Source organism: Lolium rigidum, chromosome 4 (genome assembly GCF_022539505.1).
Source record: "Lolium rigidum isolate FL_2022 chromosome 4, APGP_CSIRO_Lrig_0.1, whole genome shotgun sequence".
NCBI classification, from domain to species: Eukaryota; Viridiplantae; Streptophyta; class Magnoliopsida; order Poales; family Poaceae; genus Lolium; species Lolium rigidum.
In genome coordinates this window covers 30,656,497-30,682,008 of record NC_061511.1, presented here as the reverse complement: position 1 = coordinate 30,682,008, position 25,512 = coordinate 30,656,497, and the positions used below count along the sequence as shown (strand labels likewise).

Here is a 25,512-nt window from a genome sequence, read left to right as displayed (position 1 = left end):
GAGCAGCGTCGTCGCCGCTCGCCGGCATCCTCGAAGCGTCGCCGCCAAGGAATGGATAGAAGGAGCTCGAACTCTTCCGTCCGGCGAGAACCCACCCCCACTGGCAACCTCCTCGCCGCCGGGAACGAATCACTTGGCTGCAAGTAGGCGTCGAGCACCAGTAGGGACAGGGAGATGCCTCCGTCTTGGAGGCAGAGAACCAGCCATCGCGTCGACTGCAGATCACAACGGCCATGGTGCCAGCTGCGTGTTTGCGCTTGTAGAGAAACCACCGGAGATAGTTGATGTAGATACGGCACCGCCTCCGGTGCGTAGCAGCAGTGCCTCCGCTGTCCTCTCTCTCGCCTCCACGACCGACCAAGAGGAGCAGCAAAAGCGCTCTGCTGCTGCACCAGAAGCAGCGCAGATAAGGCCACCCAGCAGCAATCGACGAAGATCTGGCGCGGCTGTGCTCCTCCTCGCCTCCACGGCCGGCCAGGAGCTCGATCACGTCGTTGGTCGCTAGCAGGGGCGCTTTTCCCCCCTCGCCGCCGAGGCTGGCCAGGGAAAAACGCCTCCCGCCGCAGTCGATCTGCAGAAGGTGGTTCGACGCCACTTCTTTATTGGGCTGAGCGGCAGTCGTCCTCTCCACTCCCACCTCCGACCACCGGAGAAAAAGAGAGAGGAGGAAGAACCCTAGATCGGACGAGATCCAGACGGACAGATCTCCTCCACCGCTCACACTACTGGGCATCAAGCCCCCTACTGGCATAAAGCCACTACTCCTAACTAATATATGTACTCCGGCGCCTCCCCTCCACCCATCTCGACCGGCGACGCCGGCGAGATTGGCTTTGGTTCGGTCCGATCCTGTAAGGAGGCGCTCAACTACTATAGCAGAGCGAGAGAGGGGGAGGGGGAAATGAGCCGCTTGGGAACATTTCGATCCTCCCCGTACCGGAACGGAGCATCACGAACCCAGACATGTTCGTGAGTCCACAACGGATACGTAATCGAGTGAGGCGCGTTGGCTCGGGACACGTGGACAGATCCGGTCCGTCCATCTACGCCCCGTGACGCCGCTTAAATCTCTCCTTCCCCACCGCACCGCACCGCTTCCACGGGTTTCTCGAACTCTCTCCTCCACTGTCCCCCTCTTATCTCCCTCCCGGCCACTCCGTCCAACCTAGGGTTCTACGCCGGCCGCCGCTCCTCCTCCCCCTCCAAGGTTCGACATCCTCCCATCCTCCTCCCACTCCCAACCTCGCTTCATTCGACCCCGCGCGATCGTCTGGGCGTCATGGCGCTGCCTGGCGGGCGGGCTCTGTAGGTTCCGCGCGCCGATCCGCGAGCGATTTTTCGTATTTCGGCCGGGGTCCATTCGAATTTCGGTCGGATCTAGTCGGATCACGTCACCGAGGGGACGGAATCGGTCGTTTTGGTGCGTCGTGCGGTGATTAGTGGGCGAGTTGGCGGTTCGCGTACGGCTCTCCGCGTTCCTTGCGGGTGAGATGCTCTGTTTCGAGGATAGGGCAGGGAGGGTTTGCTAGCGCGAGTTCGAAATTTTATTTGTGCTGGTTGGTTCGTGATTGGGAACCTGGGATGATGAGCCTCTAAATCCGGGAGGATGGGGATCCACCAGTTCACAGTATTCTACTTGTAACCGCCAATTCGAAACTTTTTAGCTGCTATAAGTCCAAATGACCTCCTAAGTTAATGAGTCGGTCACGCCGAAATCCATGAGTTTGTCTATATGAAGATAGACAAGGGCTCATGTCGTAATTGGTTTTCTGTATTTCACAGATGGTATCAGGGGTACCCAAGCTTTATAGTCTTAATACTAGCTTTCCATTTGATTCATTGTGCTTCTGTTAAGTTGTGTGAGAGAAGAGCGCGAATGACATGAAAAATCCTTTTCAAAAACTATCATTAAGGGTTCGGCGACGAAATACGGGAGGAATATAAAAAACTCGTGATTGGTGTGGAGGGGAGCTTCTGCTTATGAAATTGTTCAAGAAAGTGTCGTTTCATTTCCTAACTTCAACAGCTTGATCATTTGGGCCTACTACTCAAGATGGCCCGATAAATTTGTAAAATAGTGTCAGGAAAAGGGTTAAGTAAAAATGATGTACTGGTCATATTAATCTTGGCTATATAAATATTTTCTACTCCCTCCGTCTAAAAATAGTTTTCTTAGTTTTGTCTAGGTACGGATGTATCTAGACGCATCTTAGTTATATATACATCCGTATCTACAAAATGTTCAGATGCCTATTTTTAGACGGAGGGAGTACCGTATATCGAGTTGGTAGTGTTGGTGCTCAAAAGTATGGATGGTCTTATATAATCTTTGTTATGCAGATATCTTTGAGTTTATATCTACATAAAAATTCACTCATATAACTGCTATAGAATTGCAAACCCATGACATACATGTATGATCCATAACAGTCAAGCTCCTTAATCTAATTTCTGATGTACATGACCAATCAAATGTAACAGACATAAACGATTGCTACCATAGTAATTGTCCACCGGGTGTAGCAAGGGCTGCACTGTTTTTCTCATATGGGATGGCATTTCCCAATTTTACTTGAAGATATATGTAGATGTTGTCTGTGTTATTGTATAACAATTGTTATCAATTCTGTTGACGTGTGTACTGAGAGTTGGTAGAAGTTATTATTTCGTCTCTTATTGTAGTTACAAAATTCTGGTATATTTGCTTTGATATTGGCCTGATCTAATCTCACCTTTGCTTATCTTGTTTAAAACTAATCAGAGTCTTCACAGTGAGTACATTCAGTTCCCTTTAAATTGATTGAACTGCACCTATCTGGATGTTCCTATTATTTTGGCCGTTCTTTGTTGAATAGAAGGATAATTGTCTGGTTCATAGTATATTCAAGCAGCACAACATGTACTGTGATACAGTTTTTTATCGTATCAGCATGGTGGAAATATTATTTCTGAGTAGCCTTTACCATGTTATTTGCGTTCTTAGTTTATGCATGTTATGTTATGCACATTGTGGAAGGGCTGATGGAATGTTCTCTTACTTGCAGGAGATGCCTCGTTACGATGATCGTTATGGAAACACACGCTTGTATGTTGGTAGATTGGCCTCCCGCACTCGTTCGCGCGATCTAGAATATCTTTTCAGCAGATATGGAAGGTAAATACAATACTCTGAACATTAAGAGTTCGTCAAAAGAATTTGATGTAACAGATATTTTTGACAAGCTTTGGAGTTTTGAATATGGCTCTGCATACATCCAAAATACGTTTTATTTTTTGTGAATGTTGTGAATCAACATTATTGGACTACTGCTTATTATGGACTTTTGACATTATCAATAATTAGTGTAGCGAAGTTTTGTTGAGTGAGTTAAGTTTGTTTCTTGAAATGTAACCTTTACTGTGTGGTCTTATGCTAGGTAGAGCAAATCGCTCTCTTTCCTACCCTTGGTCCTAGGTGTCATATACAAGTCGTTGGGTGCACTATGAGTCTTGTCAAGCTAGAGTTCGGTGATTTCTGCTAATTCTGCATGTATGCTGTTGAAGCTTTATTCCGAGGTCCTGCGAGTTTAATTTGGATGGTCTTGCTGGAAGTTTAGGTTCATAGCAGCTGTTGGATTCACTATGAGTCTTGTCGAACTAGTTGGTGTTTCTGTTATTTCATCTGTACAGTGTAGATGTTTGACTCTCAGGTCTTGTGTGCTTAACTTGAATGATGATCTTGTTTCGGTTTTTCGGTTTTTAGCACAATCCAGAAGGTATGTGGTGGAAGGGTGCCCTTGGTGGAATTGGTGGCCATCGTTCCAAAGTTTATGGAGGACTTTGGTGAAGGGTGCCCTTGGTGCTAGGTGTAATGTTATTGCCTGTTTTAGTGGAAGTTGCAAGATGCTGATGCATTTGAGTACTTAAGTTATGATGGCTCACTGTTTGTGGTAACCGTTTGTGCAGAATACGTGAAGTGGAGTTGAAGCGCGACTATGCTTTTATCGTATGTGAATTTCTCTTCCGTCAATCTTATCATGCTCGTTGAATTTGTTATCATGCTATTTACACATGAGATCTATTTTGTTCACATATGGAATCTGTTTTTTGTGCCCCCTTGGCAATTACTAACAGGAATACAGTGATCCTCGTGATGCTGACGATGCACGATACAATCTAGATGGAAGGGATGTTGATGGGAGCCGAATTATTGTTGAGTTTGCTAAAGGGGTAAGTTACAAATTTGGTGGTACACTTTATGGGCCTAATGTTGATGATTATCTATTATCATCTTTCTGTATGAAGCTGCCAGAAACCTTGCTGTGCCATCTCTTGAAGCTAGTTTTGTGTTTCAGATTCCTCGCGGATCAGGTGGTTCGCGTGAACGTGAATATGTGGGAAGAGGTCCTGCTCCAGGAACAGGGCGTTGTTTTAACTGTGGTATTGATGGTCACTGGGCCAGAGACTGCAAGGCTGGTGACTGGAAGAACAAATGTTACCGGTGTGGAGAAAGGGGCCATATAGAAAGAAACTGCCAGAATAGTCCCAGGAGTTTCAGGTATTAAGTTTTGTACCCCTCTATTGCAATGTTCCAAATGGAACCGAAGTGTTGCTGTATCTTGGTGCTTGTACTTATTTGATATTATTACGTTAATGCATCTGTTCTATTAGGCGCGAGAGAAGTTATTCACGGTCACCATCTCCACGCCGGGGACGGGCCCGCAGTAGGAGCTACAGCAGAAGCAGAAGCCGTAGTTACAGGTACTACTCATGAGCTGTTTACCTGTTATAGTACTGTTTGTTGCCCTGTTTTCCTCATCTAACTTTCTTATAACATTATTTTCCTTGTAATTAGCCGATCAAGGTCCAGGTCCTTGTCTGAATCTCCTAGAGGGCGCCGCCGGGAGCGTGATGCAAGATCAAGGAGCCTTAGCTACAGCAGGAGCCCCAGGAGATCACTTTCCCCAGAAGCAAAGGAAATGGACCGCAGCCCCACACCTGATGGCAGTCGGAGCCCTAGGCGATCTCTCTCCCCAGAAGCGAAGGATAAAGGTGACAGCCCTAGGGGCAGGGGGATGAGCAGGAGCAGGAGCCCTTCTGATGGCTACCGTAGCCCTGTGGCCAATGGGCGCAGTCCGAGTCCCAGGGGTAAAGATGGCAGGAGTCCTACTAAGGAGGGCAGTCCCAGTCCTACTAGGGAGGGCAGTCCCAGTCCTCCTAGGGGCAACTCAAGTCCGAGGGTCAACAATGGTAGCCCTAGTCCAAGGAGCAATGGTGATGGAGGCAGTCCTAGTCCCAGGGGCAACGGTGATGCTGCTGGCTCACCCAGAGGAAGCTTGTCCCCCTGAAGTCTGGAACCATTGTCCAGTTTCTGCCTAGCCTACTACATATTAATTTGACTATTGTTGTGTCACTTCCAGTTTAAGACGCCTGCACCGTATTTCCTATATGTTTGCTCTGAACATGTTACTTTGATATTAGAGTTTGCTGTGAACATGTTACTTTAATATTAGACGCTTCAGAAGCATTTGTTACTTTCTGGTTATGCTCTGCGTAATAGATTGATAATTGCTCGAATGATATGTATATCTTTAGTTTGTCCCAACCTTTCTTCATCGGTTGCTTCAAGGGTAGCGAAAGCTGTGTTGGCCCTAGATCACTTCAGGTGCAGTCAATTGAACTTAATAGGATTAGCATAAATAAACCAGAAAGTTGCCTGCAAAGCTTCATAGTGGGCTTAGTATTCACTCGAATCCTGATGAGAAGCTCGTGTGGAACAAAGTAACGTGATGGTTGAGGAGCGTCTATGAAACCTTGTGATTGTCGATCAAGTTTTGGAAATGTTCTGACATTTGCAAAACTCATGTGTAATGTAGTTAAAATTTCTGTAAAAAAAATGGAACCAGCGAGAATGCATTCAAATACTTCATGTTACTTGTTTGAATATTCTGATTTTCTGAAGTGGAACGAAAACATTTTTAGTAGGAAGTAATTCTTTTACTGAAATGGGTTAGAAAAACTGGGTATCTGCAAGTAACTTATACATGAGTTGTTCCACTTTGTACTTGCAGTTGTCCCCCTTGTACTTGGAGCGTAGAATCTTTTTGTTTACTTTTTTTTTTACAAGTAGCTCACTGATCGTGCCGCTCGGTTGGAGCGTAGACTCTTTATATTGTGCATGTGATTTGTTTTGAAAGATCGGCTCTTTTTATTAGGGTAAATTCGCGTCAGCGACCTCACCCCACCTGGCGGTGAGAAGCCCGCACCCAGAACTAGCTAGAAGGCCGGCCCAAGAGGAAGAAGAAGGCCCTGGTCTGGCTGGAGGAAGGCAACTGGGTTATGCATGTTGCAGGATGGCAGCGACTTGTGCTGAACATAGGGAGAGCTATAGCTTGAGAACATGTTGCAGGCAGTGGCGTAGCCACACTTTAGCTGAGTAGTCAATTAACTATACTGCTTTTTGCTTCGACACGCTAGCTTATCTTGATCAGCTGCCGTCTCTGGAAGCAACGTAACGCCAGTGTTTTCGGAAACCTGGCTAGACAATTCTCGGAGAAGGGGATGGTGGAGCAGATTCCTGCCGAGTGGGATCTTTGGGCCAAGGCAGGGATAGGAGGGTGAAACATGTTTGTGAGAGTAGTGCATTAGAAAGTGCGGGGTGTGTGCGGTGTGTGTCTGAGTGTGGGTGTCGTGGTTATTGTTGTTAGCAGCGCTGTGGCCACTCTTGTAAACTGCTTTCTGCCTTCTATAAAACTAATGTACGCAATTACATGATGTCTGTTTTAAAGAATTCCTTCACCACTGGGATGACCTCCTCCTTCAAGCAACCCCAATTACGTTGAAAGAATCTGGCAGGGAAACCGTCAGGCCCAGACGCCTTTAGTGGGCCAATCTGAAATAGAGCATCTGCTATTTCCTTGTCTGTGAACTCCGCACATAGTCTAGTGCTCATGTCCTCCGTGACCTTTTCTTCCAGAAGTGGTAGAACCCTTTTTTTTTGCAAAAAGGCCTTGACTGCATTAAACCTCAGTTCTTACAGAACAGTCCAGGACAAAGATGAAAAATACAAGTAGGTCCCTCTGGACCTCGAAGACGAAGACGATGACGAGAACGTCACGCCGGCGCGCCGCCGCACCACCTCCCCTACGCCTTGGATCGGGAGGCTCCCCTGCACGGACGGGAAGTCGACGCCACTCGGCTCTGAAGAGCCTCCGCCTTGCACCATCTTCACCAACAACGAGATCAACGCGAGCAGCAACCTCCTTATTCTTCTCTTCCCAGAAGTGGTAGAACCCTTGAAGGTTCTATAGTGGAATCTGCTGTAAATAAGTGTTGGAAGTAGTACGTGAACAGCTGCCCCATGGCTCCTTGATCAGTATGCACCATCCCGTTATCATCAACTATTTGTTTGACTTTATTTTTCCGTGCTTGCCAGATTGCCTTACTATGGAAAACTTCGTGTTGCGGTCACCTTCCCGCAACCAATCTATTTGAATACACAACTTTAAAGTGACTACACGTGGTTGATCGCTTGGCTCCGCCACTGGTTGCAGGATGGCTGCCTCATGTTGTAGTCTCACCGTGATGGCATCATGATCATGAGACATAAGATTTCTATCATTTTTCCCTAGTAAATTAATATTTTTAAATCTGAACTATTTTTAAATCATGTCCAATTTTTTGAATCTGAACTAGCCTTTTTGAATTTGGAACCATTTTTAGCTGGTGAGCTATTTTTTGAATTTTGAACTATTTTAACCCGTGTGAATCATTTTTAAATTATGGTCATTTTTATTTGGAACCATTTTTACCTGGTGAAGTATTTTTTCAATTTGTATTTTTGAAACCATTTTTTTTAATTCGGAACCATTGTACTCGGTGACAGTGAACGATTTTTTAATTTTCAAAATGGTCAAGATTTTTTTTTTATGAATTTCGTGCTTTTAAAATGTATATATTCGATAAAAGTTAAATTAATTAAATGTGAAATAAGTGCAAGAAGGAAAAAAAAACTTTTATGCTCGTTGTGTATGTGCATGCACTGAGTTGATCGCTCTTTTTTAGGAGCTCTGTGGCTAGGTAATATAGTTTCTACGGGAGCAGAATCAGATCAATCCAATCGGCCGGTTTCTTGCGAGCCCGCAAAAGGAATGAATGCTACGTCTCACGCTCATTGGGCCAGACCCAAATATGGGATGAGTTGAGCGAGGCTTCCTGGCCGGCATGACGAGCACGGGAGTTGATGTTCTAGCCATAGTTGCCATGTTTTCGGCACGGAGGGTACCGGAGATGGAAACAGGAAACGGGAATCGAAGGATGGAAAAAATAAGAAACTGTAGGGATACACATCTCTAGATCAAATCTTATACGTCGGGGACGTGAACCAAGTCGTTTCGGTACAGTGAACCCGGTAGGTTAGTGGTACGGGGAAGATTAAGATCAAATCATCAAATCCATGGAACATTAGATCTTTCTATCGGATTCTTACCTAGCAGGATGTAGCTTTTCCTTCAACTTCTCCGTGGCTATGCTCCAAGAAATCTAGGCGATGGGAGTACTTATAGAGGATGGAAGAAGAAATCGAAGGAAACCTGAGATTTCTGCTGCCTCCATTGATGAAGAATTGAAGATGGGGAAGAAAAACGAGTAGTCAAATGGGAGATGAAAAGAATCGGGGTAGCCAGCCCAATCCGCATTAGAGTAAGCCGTCAATGTGGTTGAGGAAGAAGCATGAAGCTGAAAGCCATATTCCAGGGTGCGGCTGATGTAACGAAGAACACTCTTCACAAGCGTAAGATGCGGGGCATGAGGAGCGTGCATGTGTAGACAGTCTGTTGCACGGCATAGGAAATATCCGGGCGTGTAAGAGTGAGGTACTGTAGAGAACTAGCGAGACTCTGATACTCAGTGCCGTCGGATAGGAGCTCACCCTTGGTGTCGGACAGCTTGGCCCGAGTGTCGATCGGTGTTGTTGTAGAATGGCACTCACCCATACCAGCACGTTGAAGAACATCAGAAACATATTGTCGCTGCGACAGAAAGAGCCCAGAAGTGGAATGAGTGACAGCAATCCCAAGAAAGAAATGAAGATCTCCAAGGTCTCTCATGGCGAACTCACTATGCAACCTGTCAAGAAGCCGTTGCAGGAACTCAGTGGAGGAGGCGGTGACAATGATGTCTTCCACGTAGAGGAGTAGGTAGGCCATGTTGTGTCAAGATTGGAGAACAAACAATGAAGTTTCCGTGATATAGGCGTGGAAACCCAACGTGGCGAGGTAGGCAGCAAACCGTTGGTACCATGCGCGAAAAGCCTGCTTTAAGCCTGCTTTAAGCCATGGAGATAATTCAGTAACAACTGTGTTACAATGATCATATATTATAGTGCACCAACCTTTTTGGTGCTAGAGGGACCAACTTCATCGTCATTTTTACTGGCAAGATAGTTTCCATTGTTCCACCCTTCATTCTCCATAGCCGTAGTGATGTGAGTAACAAGCTTTTCTTTCTCAAAAACAAATCTGTCGAAGGTATCTCTAGTGTTCAACATTCTACTCAGCGGGTATTTTAATGCCCTCTTCTCCATTTTAATGTTTTTTGTTGATCCTCTTAATCTGCAGAGAAAAAAAGAGAGATACAAAATTTATATGTTGGTATACTACTATTGTAGTAATATATAAGCTATAATCAACGGAGAAATTGCACGTATGTACTTACCAAGTTCAACCTATATGGCCATTGCTTCTTACGACAAGACTTCCTGATCACGAGGGCTTGCTTTTGCACTTCTAATTCCCTTTGAGCATTCTCCTTTAGTTGATGTTGATACTTCCGCGTCTCATCCTCCTCCTCCCTTCTCTCTTGCTGCCTAGTTGAGTGAGCCCTAGCAATGTCAAACATACGAGGCTCAAAAATATCAGGATTTGCGGAGACGTCGGCATTTTCTGTAGCCTCCATGGCCGGTGCAGGTTGAGCGGCGAGTGGAGGTAGTGGTGTTGGCATCGGCACCGGCTGAGCAGCCCGAGGCGGAGATAACACAACAAACATTTCAACTAGGGAACATGAAACAATTAGAAAGGTTGGTTTACAAATGGGTTGTGTGCTCCATATATATATACCGATATGTACTAACTATTTTCGAGAGTGGAGTCTAAGATCTTTAGCATAGCAATTTCCATTAGCTGGTGTGTGTCATTAACTATTGGAGGCGTGTTAACAGGTTTGTCGGAGTCCTCCGCTACCCTTGTCGTCTCGTTCTTCAGCGATCAAATAATGTTTACAATGAAGTTGAGCATCCATTCCTCCGTGCGCCGACTGAAACTGAAAACATATAACGATACTAGTATGTGGATTTGAGACACAAAGATACCTTACAAGTGTTCCCCACAAAAAAATTAAAAAATGCCCCATAATTTGAACCCATCCAACATATTACCCCGACCATTATCATAGTGCCATGTCAACCTGATAGTGAGACCTACATGTCAGATTGGCCATTTAACCAGCGTCAGAGATGAATCGGTGTTTTTATTACGTGGTAGCGCTGAAATGGTGGTTTTTTAAGACCCTAACGTAAAGTGATGGTTTGTTTTGAAACCCTAGCCGCAAATATGGTGATTTATTTGTAATTTTCTCATTTATATAACATGATTTTATCTAGAGATGCACACAATCTTGTTGAACATTGATATCCTTCTGTTTGCCTTCCACAATCGCCGCTTAGTCCATCAGATGTTGGCAGTTGTCGAAGGTCAAAGGTCAAAGCCACAAGCTATACAGAATTTTTTTTATCAAGTCCCTCAAGAAACTTCGTCTCGTGCCTAGCTGACACACATTGTCAATGTGAAGCCCAGCCTCATACTGATCCAAAGCAATTAATGGTGTTAATATCAGGATATGTGATATGATAATTGTCCCACCATTTAGAGGCAGATCTCTGGATTTTTTTTGTCGATGGTATGGAGTCAATCGTCTACAAGTCTACAATAGGACCAGAGGTGCTAGAGAAAGTGGGAGGGTTCAAACTCAGAAAACGAGTGAGACGATCATGTGGAGGTGGTGGGTAGCATGTTGTTGTTGCACGCCATATTCTGCATTAGAAGTTGAATCAACTAGTTTGCAACAAACATAGAGCAGCCCTCCCATGTGCGATTTGCAAGGTTAAAACACCCAATCTATACAAGGTTGAGGACTAATGAGTTGACAGTTTCAAGCTTCCTGGTTGAGGCGGATTTGTCCCCGACGAGTCCATCTCGGATGCATTCCTCGGTCCATTGGACGCCCAACTAAGCTTCTTCCGGGCTCCCCTTGCCTCTGTCTACGTACTACTACCTCCGTTTGAAGAAATAAGACGCTCTCGTTTTACGTGGTTTTTGTTTAACTAAGAATTATTTCAAATAGATAAAGATTGTTTGTATGAAATTAGTATCATTAGAAAGTACTTTTCAATACGAATCCAACAATGCTAATTACATATAATATAATCAAGATTTTGTTGCTCAACTTTTATGGTCAAAGTTCATCTTGAAATAAGCGTGCGCCTTATTTCTTGAAACGGATGTAGTATTGTCTATGCCTCCTGAGTCCTGACGCAAGGACGCCCAGCTCAACCACGACTATTTTTATATCACACGCTAAGAGTTAGTTCCCCTCATGTCACAACGCGACAACATATCAAGTGTAAATGTCATGATGGATGTAGACCACAATATTTTGATTTAAACCGTATTGCATGTCATTAACTCTGTGCAGATAATCTGCACGATCTAGTGATTTTCATTCGTAGTACATACGAAAGTTTGTAAAAATCTGAAGATAGGGACAAACTTATTGTAGTGTTAGACATGCAATATCTTTAGTTAGGGAAGATATGTACGCTTTTGAGTTTTTCCAATATTTTAGACCTATATATACATACACATTATATTCTAGTTGTGTCATCGTCAAGGGTGAACTAGAGTATGTAATGTAAGTAACGAAAAAGATGGCACTTTATTGATGTTGTATTTGTTGGTCTCATCGTAAAATTTGTACAATATTAGCATATCTTTGGAAGAATCTAATTATTTGTACATTTTTCGTGGATTGGTATAGATATTAGACATACATACAAGCAAAATTGTTCTACTGGTAGAAGGCCATTGATTTTGGTATGTTGCGATAAACACCTCTACCAAATATTGTTATTAAATGTGATGCGCCAAAAATGATTTGATATATTATGTAGACAATCATTAAAACAATTTTTGTAAGATTAACATGGAACTTTCAAAGGCAGTAGATACAAGATGCATGCCATCTTAACCTGCCGCCACATAGGGTCAACGCCATTGGTTGCAACTTCCAAGAAGGTTTTCAAACTCAACCAGTAAAGCATGACAATTGAGTAAGATATAAACAAGATTATGAAGATATTCTAGCCTTGTAGTGCACTCTACTTGTTTTGTGTGTCCTTGAGTGGCATTTCATAATAATAGACTTGAGGACAATTGCTCATACAATTGTTTTGGGCCATTGTAAAAGTTCATATAGTGATATAGTGGTATAAATGGCTTACATTATTACATCTTTAACAAGAGAGCTATATACAAGTTTACTTATCATCCATATATTTGAAAGAATTTTTTAGATAAAAGTCTTGAGAACCTGGCTTAATTCATATAGCGCCAAGGGACCAAAGACCGGGAAGTAGCAAAAGAGAAGTGGCCCCACAGCCACTCCGAGGTGATCCAGCGGACAAACTCCAAAAGAGAGCAACATATGATCAACTATAGGTATCTTTAGAGCTGATAGCAGCAGCCTTGCCCATAAGCTTGTCAATGATGGAAGAGTTTTGAGTCCTTGTCCTATCTTTTGCTCAATATCTTCAAAGCTGCAAAAAGACAACGAGTTTATTAATACCATTAGGGGGACGACATATGAAAATACCTTCAATCATACTTTTGAAAGATTTATAGTTATCGGACTAAGGACTGTGTACTTGAATTAGAGTGATCATATATTATATTATAATACACCAACCTTTTTGGTGCTAGAGGGACCAGCTTCGTCGTCATTTTTGCCGGCACGATAGCTTCCTTTGTTCCCCCTTTCGTTATTCATAGCCGTAGTGATGTGAGCAACAAGGTTTTCTTTCTCAACGACTAATTTGTCGAAGGTATCTCTAATTTTCAGCAGTCTACTCAGCGGGTATGTAAGTGCTCTCTTCTCCATTTTAATGATTTTTTTGTTGATCCTCTTAATCTGCAGAGAAAACCAAATGATAGATAAGGAATTTATATGTTGTCATACTACTAATGTAGTAATATATAAGATATGATATGCGGAGGAACTGCATGTATGTACTTACCAGGTTCAACCTATATGTCCATTGCTTCTTACGGCAAAACCTCTTGACCGCGAGAGCTTGCTTTTGCACATCCAAATCCATCTGAGCCTTCTCCTTTAGGTCATGCAGGTACTGTCGTGTCTCCTGCTCCTCTCTTCTCTCTTGCTGCCTAGTTGAGTGAACCCTAGCACTGTCACCGGACTGTTCTATTCTAACAAATGGACGAGACTCAAAAATATCAGGCTTTATTATTTTATGCGAGACATTGGCATCTGATGCGGCTTCCATGGCCGGTGCAGGCTGAGTGGTGAGAGGTGGTGGTGGTGGCATCGGCGCTGGCTGAGCAGCCCGAGGCAGAGATAGCGCACCAGGCATTTGAGCTGCGGCACATGCAACAATTAGAAATGTTGGTTTACAAATGGGTCGTGTGCTCCAAATATATACACGGATATGTACTAACCATATTCTGGAGTGGAGTCTATGATCTTCAGCATTGCAATTTCCATTAGTTGGTACGCGTCATTAACTATTGGAGGCGTGTTAACTGGTTCGCCGGAGTCCTCCACTACCCCTACCGTCTCGTTCTTCAGCGACCAAATAATGTTTGCAATGAAGTTGAGCACCCACTCGCCTGTGCGCCGACTGAAACTGAAAACATATAACGAATTAACGATACGAGATTGGAGTTGCTGATGTGCGTACGTATGCCATCTCAGGGACACAATTAGTTCACGAGTAAATTGTAAACCATGAATGTGTGTGAGACACTTACTCCACATACAGCCGTTCGGCCCTAGGAGCCTCACTGTCATTGCCAATGTATCTGCGATCAAGGATCGCATGTTCAAACCTTCCATTGGTGGCACCGTGGAGACGGATGAGCCCTTCTTCTGTGTCTGCCAAATTACATGTAGAAAATTGTCAAGGAATGAACAAATGTTGCGGCCAGTCTTGTAATATATTAAGAGCGGTAGAAATAATACATGCTTACCAGTTTGGACCCTGATCTGCCTGACGACACGGCAGTCGCCGCACTGCAGTCGTCCTGGCGCAAGCGGCACGAACCTTTCCTCGTCCTCCATGGGGCCATGGTATGGGATAACATTGGCGTCGGCTTGGTTTACTTCGTCGCTGATGAACGCCTCGTCGATATCATACATGGGGAAGCTGTCAGGAGACGGAAGGTCTGGGAACTCTTCCTCATCTTCCGAGGCCGTCATCAACATTTCCTCGTCGAAGCCGTGGAAGTCTAACGCCAATGTCGACTCGTCAAGAAACTTTTGGAGTATTACGTCCTTCTCCGGCACCTGATCTGAGGCCGCCGCCTGGATATTTGTCTTAAAATGAGGGATCGGCGCCGGCATGTGCATCTGATCGTGAAAGCCCGATCCAACCAGCATTTGATGGTGTTGGACGGGGGCCTGAGGGTGCTGGAGATGCTGTTGGACATCGGGGTGATTGACGTGGGTGATAGGTGCCTGCATTATTATCTGCTCGTCAAAGCCGTAAGCCGACGACGACTCTGGCAGGGCTTGCTGGTGATGGACGGGCGGCGACGTCGGGACCTGAGAATAAAGCAGCAGCGTAATCAGAGAAGCCGTGGCCTGGACATCGGGAAATACCTGAGCTTTGGGCACCGTAAGTGGCTGGCCGAGAGTCGCCGGATCCAGTTGCAGTTGGGCGTTCGCGTCCGCGGCCTCCAGCAGAGCTTCCACAGAGATCTCTTCGTCCATGGCGTCGAGGTTGAGGAAACAGTCGACGTCGAAGTCCTCTCCGGCCATGGCGACTCGCAGGTGGAGTTCACGCGTACGTCCAAGAAAAGACAAGCAAGTAGAGTAGATCGATGAAGGGTAGTGGTGAGTGGTGGCAACTGCGACGGTGGGAGAGGGGTTCATATATGTGGCGAAGGGGCGGGAGTGAAGCGCGTCCCGACCGTTCGAGCGGTTGCCGCTCACGGGTACCGCAAAATGTTTCTTTCCAATTCTATCACATACGTTGGTGGTTGATTTTGAGGCGCGGGGCGCGAAAAGTTAGCACGTTTGGCTCGGCCTCGTTTTGCCGCTCGTTTTGCTTCCGGCGGCTCGATTTATCGAGCATGCCAGATTCGAATTTCATGCTGGAGTTGGAGATTCTGATACTGTACTACTTCATGCTAAGTTGTACCACTCCTTCCTTTAGAAAATAAAATGGCTATAGTTTTTTTTGGGTATTTCAAATTGATCAACTATATAGAAAATAGTGTCAACATTTACATATATTTGATCAAACATTAAAAAAACAGCTTTGACAAAAAATTATAGCGTTGCACTCGCATCTTCAGACCAGGCTCATCACGCTCTTCCACATGCGTGGGCATCATTTTTTTTTGTGGAAAGGAGTATAAATCGCAATTCTATGGTTCAATCAAGGACCGGCCTACGCAGCGGCGCCGCATATTTTCGTTTCCGTGCGGCGGCTGCTGACAGCTCAGGTTTTCGATTGGATTCTCGGGTGAAAAAAAATCTAGGCTGTCGCTAATAGCCTGACACTGCAAAGCTTTCTACTCCACCATACCATGCAGTGTGCTGGGCCATACGCATCTTTTCTTGTGGCATGGAGACCATCGGCAGGTCAAAAGCACCCGGGCTACGTTTCAGCAAACTTTTTCTTTCGTTGATTGACACCATCGTTCATTCACAGGTCGCTGTAAATCTTGCACAGAAATGAGACACGGTAAAAAAGCAATCACCGAAGAAAAGTACTGTACTCATATTTGCTTGCCTAAGAATTGGTAACCACTTGATGCGGATTAGAAACTACTACAGTAATACACTTGCCAGATTAACTGGGAGTGACTACCAGATAAATTTTACTTAGTTGACAGGTTTTAAGCAAAAGTGCACTAAGTAACGATTATGAATTTGGCAAAATAGCACTAATTAACCAGAAAAGAAATGCACTAATTATCCAGCCATTTGGAGTCTTTTAAATTTGGCAGCTACTACAAATTAATCTGGAATCATAACCTAAGTAATTTGGCAATTAGAATATCTAGTAATCTGGAAATTAGCAATATACCAGCTAGGATCTAACTAATATGGAAATTGCTGCCAATTAATCATGGAATTACTCGTGATTATTCTGGCAACTAGGGACCTAATTAATCTGGCGATTATGTCCAAGTTTCATGTGTTCATCAGCACAAATGAACAGATGTTGTCTCTCACGCAGGTAGCTCCATGGCAAAGATGCCCTCCCATCGCGGCGCCTCCCAGATGGTTGCCGACGGCGACCACCTCCCCGCATGCCTCCCGGCGCAGGGCCTATCTGGCGTGTGCGCCATCCGCGGGGGAGTGCTCGACGGCGCTTCCCGGTGACGTTCCTCCACCTCCGTCGACGAGGTGCCACCCACGGCGGTGCTCGCCGCCACCCGCGGCGGCCACCCGGTGGCGTTCCTCCACCTCCCCCGCCGAGGCGCCCCCCGCGGCGGCCTCCGGGCGGCGTTCCTCCACCTCTCCCGGCGAGGCGTCACCCGCGGCGGCCTCGATGCGGCGTTCCTCCACCTCTCCCGGCGAGGCGCCACCCGCGGCGGTGCTCGGCGGCGGCCTCCCCTCGGCCGTGCTCGACGGCGGCCTCACCACGGTGGTGTTGAGGGTGCTCCCCAGAGCTGCTCCCCATGGTAGTTGGGCGCGCGTGTGTGCCAGAGAAGAAGATAGGGTGCGGTGTGGGCCTGCTTCGGTCCTATAGGGGCGCGATGCAATTATTTTCTATTAACGAGACGTCGCACGGAAGCCTGATCTATGCGGCGCTTTCCGTTAGCTTTTCCCTTCAATCAATGGCTTCAGAACATCTCCAGGGTCGAAGATTTTCTTGTTTGTTAATAAGAGAAATGGGTCGATAATTCTTACCTCACAATTAATTATGCCTTGGTGAGTTCTTTTTCAACGGCAAATGGAATATTAATATCACGAATATACCAATACATTACACATCCATCATCTGCACCATTAAAGATATCAAGGATGCACATAGCAAAAAAAACTGCCACGGTGGCCGATCACTTAGAACAACAACAACCTAACCACCATGAAAAGACAATATCCGACCTACAAAATAGATTCTCCAAAAGAAAAACCTCCAAGAAGATAACAATGCAAAAGAGTTATCTTTGCCCGATCTAAGATCTTATGTTTTCACCCTAGAAAAGGTCCGAGTTCCGAAAACAATGCCTTCCCCGTGGATCACCTTTTCTGCTTTCGAAGAAAATTATAGAAAATTAAAATATTAAAATGCTTCGAGAAGTTCATGTGTTATTTGTTATAGTTTTTAGAAAAAATAACAAACATGAATTTGGACAAAATTTGCAAAATGGCTCCATGTTTTGGTAAAACGGCTTTGGAATTCGCATACGACGTCCGATGAAAAAGTTTTTCGTATGAGCATGAATTGATAGAAAAAGTTACATCCGATTTCAACGACCTATGGCCATTTAATGAAATTTTGGATTCCTAAAAAGCAAAAAGGTAATAGTAGTTTTCTAAGGTTTTAGGGAAAAAAATGAAAAATTGCACATCCCGCCAACGTACGAAGAGGCTGGTGCGCTGACACAGTTTCCCCTCATTCTCCTCTCTGCCTTCTCCTCTCCTCTTATTCTCCATTCTTCCATTTCTTCACCTTCTCCCTCCGGCGCCCCAATCTCTCCCACCCTCCGATGCCGACCCTCTACCTCCCTCTCGGGACCCTGAGCTGCTCCCTTCGGCGACCACCACCTCCAGCTATGGCAGCCACCTCCTCTCCAGTGACGGCAACCACCTCCTCTCCGGCGACGGTGACAACCTCTGGCGACGACGACCACCTCTGATGGGATTCACAACATAGAAAAATTCCTACGAGATGTGACCAAAACCAAGATTCAATCTAGGAAGAGCCATGATACAAGATCAAATCTAAGAAGATGCAAGCAACTAGAAAGAGATCAATATTGCTAAGGGGAAGCGTTTTACAACGTGGTTGATGTAGTCGTTCTCTTTGGGACCCAATCTGATCAGCACCGCAATGAGCGGTGCCTCCAAGTTATGCACACGTACATCTTAATGAAGACTCCTTCTTCTTGATATCGAAAGAGAGAGGGAGTAGTATATGAGATCAAATCCGGCAGCACGATGGCGTGGTGGTGCTGGAGGTATGGGAAAATATTAGCAGAGCTTCGCTAAGCGTCTATGGAGAGGAGGAGGGAGGAAGCGACCATGGATGATATGTTGCGCCCCAGCCCTCCCCTCCCTCTTGTATAGGCATGGGGAGGGGGTCAGCCTTGGCCCCTCCTCCAAGCGCTAGGGTCGGACAAAAAGGGGGAAAACTTTCCCCCAAGTTAACCCCCTATTTTGAAGGGATTTGATCCTATCCAGTTGATCCAGCCAAATGGGCATTGGGGGGCTGTTGTGCATGGCCCATGTGGGCATGTGTGACCCGCTTCGGTCCACGTGGGTCGTCCAGGACAGGTGGGTCCCACTGTAGTACCCTTCGGAACCTTCTAGAACCTCCCGTACAATACTAAAAAATCGAAAACTTTTCCAGTAACCCTAAAAGTACTTTCTCATATGTTTTTATTCAACTCTAGACCATTCAGAAGTTAATCGTGATGTCCTGGATCCCATACGGAACTCCGAATAAACCTTCGGTTTCACCATCATGAATATGTCATTTGTAATCTAGCGTCATCAAGCGTTAAGTGTGTGAACCTACGGGTTCGAGAATATGCGGACATGATCGAGACAATTCTCCATTCAATGATCAATAGTGGGGCCTGGATTTCCATAATGATTCCCACACATTCAATGAAGATCTTTATCGCTTGAGCCACGATGATAAGGATTCAGACAATCCCATATTCCATTCCCTTTGTCTCGCGATATTTTAATTTCCCGAGATTCAATCATCGGTATCATCATACCTAGTTCAGTCTTGTTACTAGGAAGTACTCTTTACTCCTATTGTAACACATCATTCACTTGTGGCTAACTCATTAGTCACATGCTTGCAAGCGATATAGCATGTGCATTACCTGAATGGACCCTGAGTATATATGTCCGCTACACGGATGGAAAAATTCCACTCTTGATACATAGCACCCACCAAGTACTTTTTGAGATACCCAGATACACCTTCATGATCACCCAATTATGAAGTCACATTTGAAGCCTTTAAAGTATTCTTCCGGTACGAAGGAATCTCATGGTCTAAGGATTGGTATATTTGACATTGGAAAGCTACAACAATTAAACATTGACACGATCGTATTGCTTTGCTTAGTTAGGTCTTGTCCATCATTTCATTCTCCTAATGATATGATACCATTGTTAATTGAAAACACATGTCTATGGTTATGAAACCTTAACCATCATTAACCAGTGGACTAGTGTAGTAGAGGCTTACTATGGACATGGTGTTGTCTACAAGCCACACAATTATTAATGTTTCTGCTTAATACAATTCTAGCATGAAGTATAAAAATTATCATGAAAAAGGAAATATGGTAATAACTATATTATTATTTCCTCCAGAAAATATTTACAACATTCTCCTACTTGCACTAGAGTCAATAATTTATTTCACATTTGTAAAGATCTAACATCGTGGCCTTCTGGTGCTTACCAGGTTTTGCTTATGGAAGAATTTTTAGCCAACGGATCTAGCACACTGTGAACCATATGTACTTTGCAATTCATTTGCATCTCCTCGCATAACTCATTTCAAATGAACCAGCATTGTATATGTTTGGTCTTCTGCGAAATCTTATTTAATTGGTCTGAAATATATTACCATTATTGTCACACACAATATAGCTTCACATTTCTGACACTCTTGGAACTACACCAAGTTCGAAAAGAACTCCTTGACGCCAACACCCTTCTTATTCATTGTCAAAACAATAATATACTCAACTTTCGTTTGAAGAATCCGTCACAATATACAGAACTCATCTAACACATCATAAACTTCTTCTAGCCCATTGTACCACCTTTCAATAAACAATTAGCCTAATTGAGATTGAAATTCATTTGTATATGTGATTAAACTAGTATTGGTGTAACACATTACAATGATTTGTTTGTCACTACCGCATACAAAACTATATCCTCAATTCTTCTAAAGAAATTAGGGATATTCTTACTTTTGTCCAATGATCATTACATGAATCACTCTTGTATATGCTCGTAACACTTTAGCGCACATGCCATTTGATTGTATACATATCATGGCATTTATAATTTAAAATCACTCACATGTTTTTAGTCATGGAGCATCAAACACACACAAGTCTTGTTAAAACTCCACACGACAAGAACACTTTCTTGACATTTCATATTGAACTCCTTCAATATTTATTCTATGTGTACTTTGACTTAGCCTTATTATGCGCCTGATAGCCCCCAAGTGTAGGGGATCACCGAAGTACAATTCGATAAGTATTTGAATACCGAACCCATGAGGAGCTGAAGGTAAACTAACTATTCTCTAAAGCCCTATAACCCACTTATATGGCTTTATATGCAAAGCTAGGAGATATGGTGTGTGTGTGTGTGTGTGTGAGGTTTTCACTATGAAACTACAAGTGCTGAAATTAAAATGCAAAGAGTAAAATGCAAGACAAGTAAAGTGCAATAAAGTAAAATGAGATGAATTGGAGTGAAGTGTAGTAACTCAAGGGAGTAAGTGCTCTAGCAAATTTCTACTTCATCTGTATGTTGTCATAATTAGTGAAGCACAAGGATAGTTTTTTTTATTGTTTCTTCTAAAGAGGAGTCATAAATAGGTGTAGCCATGGATATGCGCAAATACACCCCTAGTGATTGATCCCAAGGCTAGTTTTTTTTTGAAAGGAATACGGTAGGGGAAGCCCCTACAATGATTTTGTTTTTAAATAATAAGAACCCAAATTCGCGTCCCTGGAGACTTGAACCTGGGTGGCTGGGTAGTACATCCACTTCCCTAACCAAGTGAGCTAGGCTCACTTCTTATCCCAAGGCTAGTTAAGAGCAAACAAGAGAATTATTAAGATATAAAGTCCAACCACCGCTGTAAGTTTAAAAGTCCCCATAATGAAAACCTCTTTTTTTTAATCATGATTAATTCAACATGCATCTAAGAATTAGGACAAGGTTTCTGTCAGCTCCTACTGTCCCTCTCCCCATCAACATGCAACAGTGACAACCTTATGCATCTCCCGACATATGTGTGCACTCATATATCAGTAAAAAAGATCATCATAGAACATAAAAAATACTTATATGCAACCATCACAAAGTATTTTAAAATGTCCATGAACAGGTCAATACTCAAACAAAGATATAGATGTACAATATATCATGGGAAAATGATATTGACTCACACACATCACATTTGCCAAGAGATTACAATGCGTAGATGAAGACGGTGCTGATGTAGATGATGATGAAGATGGTGCTGATGCCTTCACCAGAGGAGATGGCGGCGAAGATCCCCGTGGCGGCGGCAACAAGAGTGATGCGGGGTGGCCTTCGGTCACCTCCACACCAAGACCAACAAGTCCCCCAAGTGGACCGATGACACGAGCCCGAGTCAAGGCTCTACATGATGAGGTGAACTCGCTCCTCACCACCCTTGATCTTGGTACCCCTTTGGATGGATTGCTACCTCATGCCGACGTGCTATGTGTCATTAGGTACAAGGCGCATCAAGACCCCGGAGAGGAGGAGGCGCCAAGGTCAAGGGAGGGAGAGAAGCAGCTGGACATGGAAATGATCATGAAGCCGAAGCCGACGTCGCTCGAAGCGCTCCAAGGAAGAGACGGACGCTGGCCGGTCCAGGACCCGGTCGGACCGGACCCACAACCGGACGCCTCGGTCACGAGCCCGGTCAACCGGGCGCAAACCGGGCCAGCTCCCTCGTACCGGGCGACGACCGGACCCAGGACCGGAAACTTCGCAGATTTCCGGTTTGCGCCCGGTCGACCGGACCCATGACCGGACAGCCCGGTCACAGGCCCGGTCTGACCGGACACAAACCGGATCTGACGGGAATGCCCCACCAAACTGCCTTAACTTATCCCTTCGCGTACCTGTTCGCCCTTGCTGGCCATGTGTGCCTATATAAGTAGCTGGAACCCCTCCTTAGCTCTTTAGACTTGTTTTGAACTCAAACCTACCTTTGAGCTTAGTCTCCCTTGGGTATCATCCTCTCGTAATCAAGGCACCTTGGTTGTTGACTTTGATCTTGTTGAAGGAGATTCTAGTACTAGTTACTCTCTCTCTTTCACCAAGCTCTTCCTCTCCAACCCCAATCTCTCTCGGGAAGTCTGCCACGTGCCTCTTCCTCGGAGATTCTATTGGCGTGGTCCATCGAGCCACGGAGGTAAGCATCGGGTGTATCGGGTTGGTGTGCGTGCGTGAGTCTCGGAGTTCCTCGTGCCCGTCGTGTTCTTCGTGTTCCTCGCGTTCCCCCATCTCTCCCCTTGGTTTCGAAGTCAATCCGCGAGATCGGGCCACACACGGGGTCTTAGACCTCATCATATGGCATCAGCAGCTCTTGGTTACCGCGGATTTGACCCTCCACCCACCCGATTTCGTTTCTAGAAAATTTTCCAAAAAATAGCCCCAAATTGCCTCTTGACCGATCTGTGATTTGGTTGCGTTTTGAGTGGTTTTGGTCCGTGGATCTGGTGTTGTTGTGCTTGATCTACTATTTCCCCAACTTTGAGCCTCCAATTCCATCGTTTCCCTTCGTTTTGGTCGATTTGGTTTTGGTTTGGGGAAGAACAGGAGAGAGAAAGTTCAAAATCGTGAAACCCGGTTTCGGACCCGGTCAACCGGGCCACAGACCGGACGGGCCAGCCCAGAACCCGGTCGACCGGGCGGCAACCGGACAGGCTGGTCCAGGACCCGGTCAGACCGGACCCCAGACCGGGCGCATCTTCGCGCCCTCCTTCGACCTCGACGTCCGGCGATCTCCACCACCACCACCACCACCACCATCGCAGGTATAACTTGCAGCTTTCACCTTGTAACCCCTCTTCCTTTTGCGATCTATCCCATTGAGCATTGCTTGTCTAGTGTTGCGAGACATTGCACGTGGCCCCGCATTGTGAGGTGTGTGTGTCGCGTTGAGTAAGGCATCCAAGCAAACACTCGTGTGGCAAGATAGCAAAAGCGAGGCTAACGCTAACATAGTGCGTGAAAAAGCCCCAAAAACACAAAAAGAGTGCGAGTAGCACCATACATCCATACATCCATACATCCATACGCCCATACATACAAAAGTGTCCAAGTGCCACCAAAGATACAAACGAGTGCAAGTGCCACCATATACAAAAGAGAAAAAGCTTTTAAGCAAAAAGAGATACGAGAAGAGAGGTCACGTGTGAATCTAGTTGTCTCTCCTTTTGCAACCAAAGCTTTGCCTCTCCTTGTGTTAGTGTGACACCGAGCATCCGTACATACACTTTTCCGCTCACTTTTGGTTGCACTAACCCCGCTTATCTCGTGTGTGTGTTCCACAACTTTTCCGTGTTTATAGTGATCTTCACATTGACATTTGGATTTTTGGACCTTACCCACTTTTAACAACATACTCGATCTTGGATTTGTCTTTTGGCTTTCCACAACACTCGCCTAACACCATATTTGCTAGCTTTTGCGTGTGTTTTTGCGTGTGTCCCCGATACACTTGATCTTGCTTTCGGCTTGGTGGATTGCCTCAATACTATCTTACCTTGGTAAGAGTGCGAGGTAGTCTCCTTCCACTAACATACACAACATAGTTCTTGTCTTTACATCATGGATAGGAGCGGAGATGATGCAAGGGATGGAGAAGTCCTCCGCAACGAGCGAGAGGTTGGCTACTCAACACAACCTATGGACGCAACGACAAGAGTTCAAGGAGCAACTCACACTCTTCGAGACACGCATCGATGAGCAATACGATGAAGTGGCACACAACTTCTCCGTTGTGAACCAAGACTTGGCTCTCCTTCGCGAAGCTACGGACAACTTGAATGGCCAAATGGCGGCCAATGATGCGAACATGGAGCGGCGCATGGATAGCCTCGAGCGCGCCATCACCAACTTGGGTCATCATCACCGCCACCATTCTACTTCTTCATCATCAAGCTCGTCACAAGATTACTACTCTCATGGTCACCGTTCGTCCTCAAGCTCCTCTTCAAGGCATGAAGACCATCATCGACCTCATCGCTCACATGCTCGTCATGAAGACTCTCGCTCCAACTCTAGGCGAGGAGAAATCCATCGCCATGCTCGTCCACAAGAACGTCCTCCACAAGATCGTCCTCAACCGGATGGCCATGCCCACCATGGGCGTGACGGCCACCCACATGACAACGTCTTCCACAACATGGAGCCACATGGTGATGCTCAAGGCCATGGACATCAAGACCAACCGAGGCGTGATCTCCGCAATCATCCTCGCCATGACCAACGTGGAAGAGGAAACCCACAACATGAGAAAGATGAGAGGGCCATCTTTGGGCGTCGTCAACCACCTCGTCAAGATCTTCAACCACATCCTCACCGTGAGCCAAGTGAAGCAAGTGTGCACCTCCAACGCCAACCCAATGCTATGGTTGGCCGTAGAAGACCTCCTATTCCTCCTCAAGCCGCAAGAGATGAAGGTGCCCCTCCTCGTCGAAGAAACTTGGAGGATGAAGAGAACATGTTTGGAAGACTCAAGTTCACCATGCCAAAGTTCAAGGGAGAAGAAGATGCCGAGGCCTACCTCTCATGGGCACTCAAGGTTGACAAGATATTCCGCATCCACAACTACTCCGGTGCCAAGAAGGTGGCTATGGCGTCTCTTGAGTTCGAGGACTACGCAAACACTTGGTGGGAGCAAGTCCTCACTCTTCGAGAAGAGAAGGGTGAACCTCCAATTGACACTTGGGAAGAAATGAAGAAAGAGATGCATGCTCGCTTTGTCCCCACGCACTACATGACCGACCTCTTCAACAAGCTCCAAAAGTTGAAGCAAGGCACCAAGACCGTCGAGGAGTTCTACAAGGAGATGGAGCTCACTATGATGCGAGCCAACATCCAAGAGTCCGAGGACCAAACCATTGCTCGTTTCTTCAATGGCCTCAATTACCCCATCAAGAGGATCGTCGAGTTCCAACCATACTCCAACATGGTTGAGTTGGTCCATCAAGCGTCGAAGGCCGAGCGCCAAGTGATTGAGGACAT

The 25,512-nt window shown here is 45.4% G+C and overlaps 1 protein-coding gene across 2 annotated transcripts; it reads left to right on the top strand.

Annotated features, from left to right (window-relative positions):
* Positions 1 to 1,106: 1,106 nt before the first annotated feature.
* LOC124646972 (serine/arginine-rich splicing factor RS2Z33-like) lies at positions 1,107 to 5,335 on the top strand. 2 transcript variants are annotated; one of them, XM_047186994.1, is made up of 7 exons: positions 1,107 to 1,207; positions 3,045 to 3,154; positions 3,946 to 3,985; positions 4,114 to 4,209; positions 4,335 to 4,537; positions 4,651 to 4,740; positions 4,835 to 5,335. In XM_047186994.1, the coding sequence occupies exons 2-7, from the start codon at positions 3,048 to 3,050 to the stop codon at positions 5,325 to 5,327; spliced, it is 1,029 nt and encodes a 342-aa protein (XP_047042950.1). In that variant the 5' UTR covers positions 1,107 to 1,207; positions 3,045 to 3,047; the 3' UTR covers positions 5,328 to 5,335. The 2 variants fall into 2 exon arrangements, with proteins under 2 accessions (XP_047042950.1, XP_047042949.1); XM_047186993.1 differs by lacking the exon at positions 1,107 to 1,207 and adding an exon at positions 3,743 to 3,845 and having other exon boundaries at positions 3,043 to 3,154.
* Positions 5,336 to 25,512: the final 20,177 nt, after the last annotated feature.

Bases quoted from the DNA above. Each gene is read 5' to 3' on its own strand.
- LOC124646972 (XM_047186993.1), top strand. The intron at 4,210-4,334 runs GTAAGTTACAAA...TTTGTGTTTCAG, and splicing joins TTGTTGAGTTTGCTAAAGGG to ATTCCTCGCGGATCAGGTGG. The intron at 4,741-4,834 runs GTACTACTCATG...CCTTGTAATTAG, and splicing joins AGCAGAAGCCGTAGTTACAG to CCGATCAAGGTCCAGGTCCT.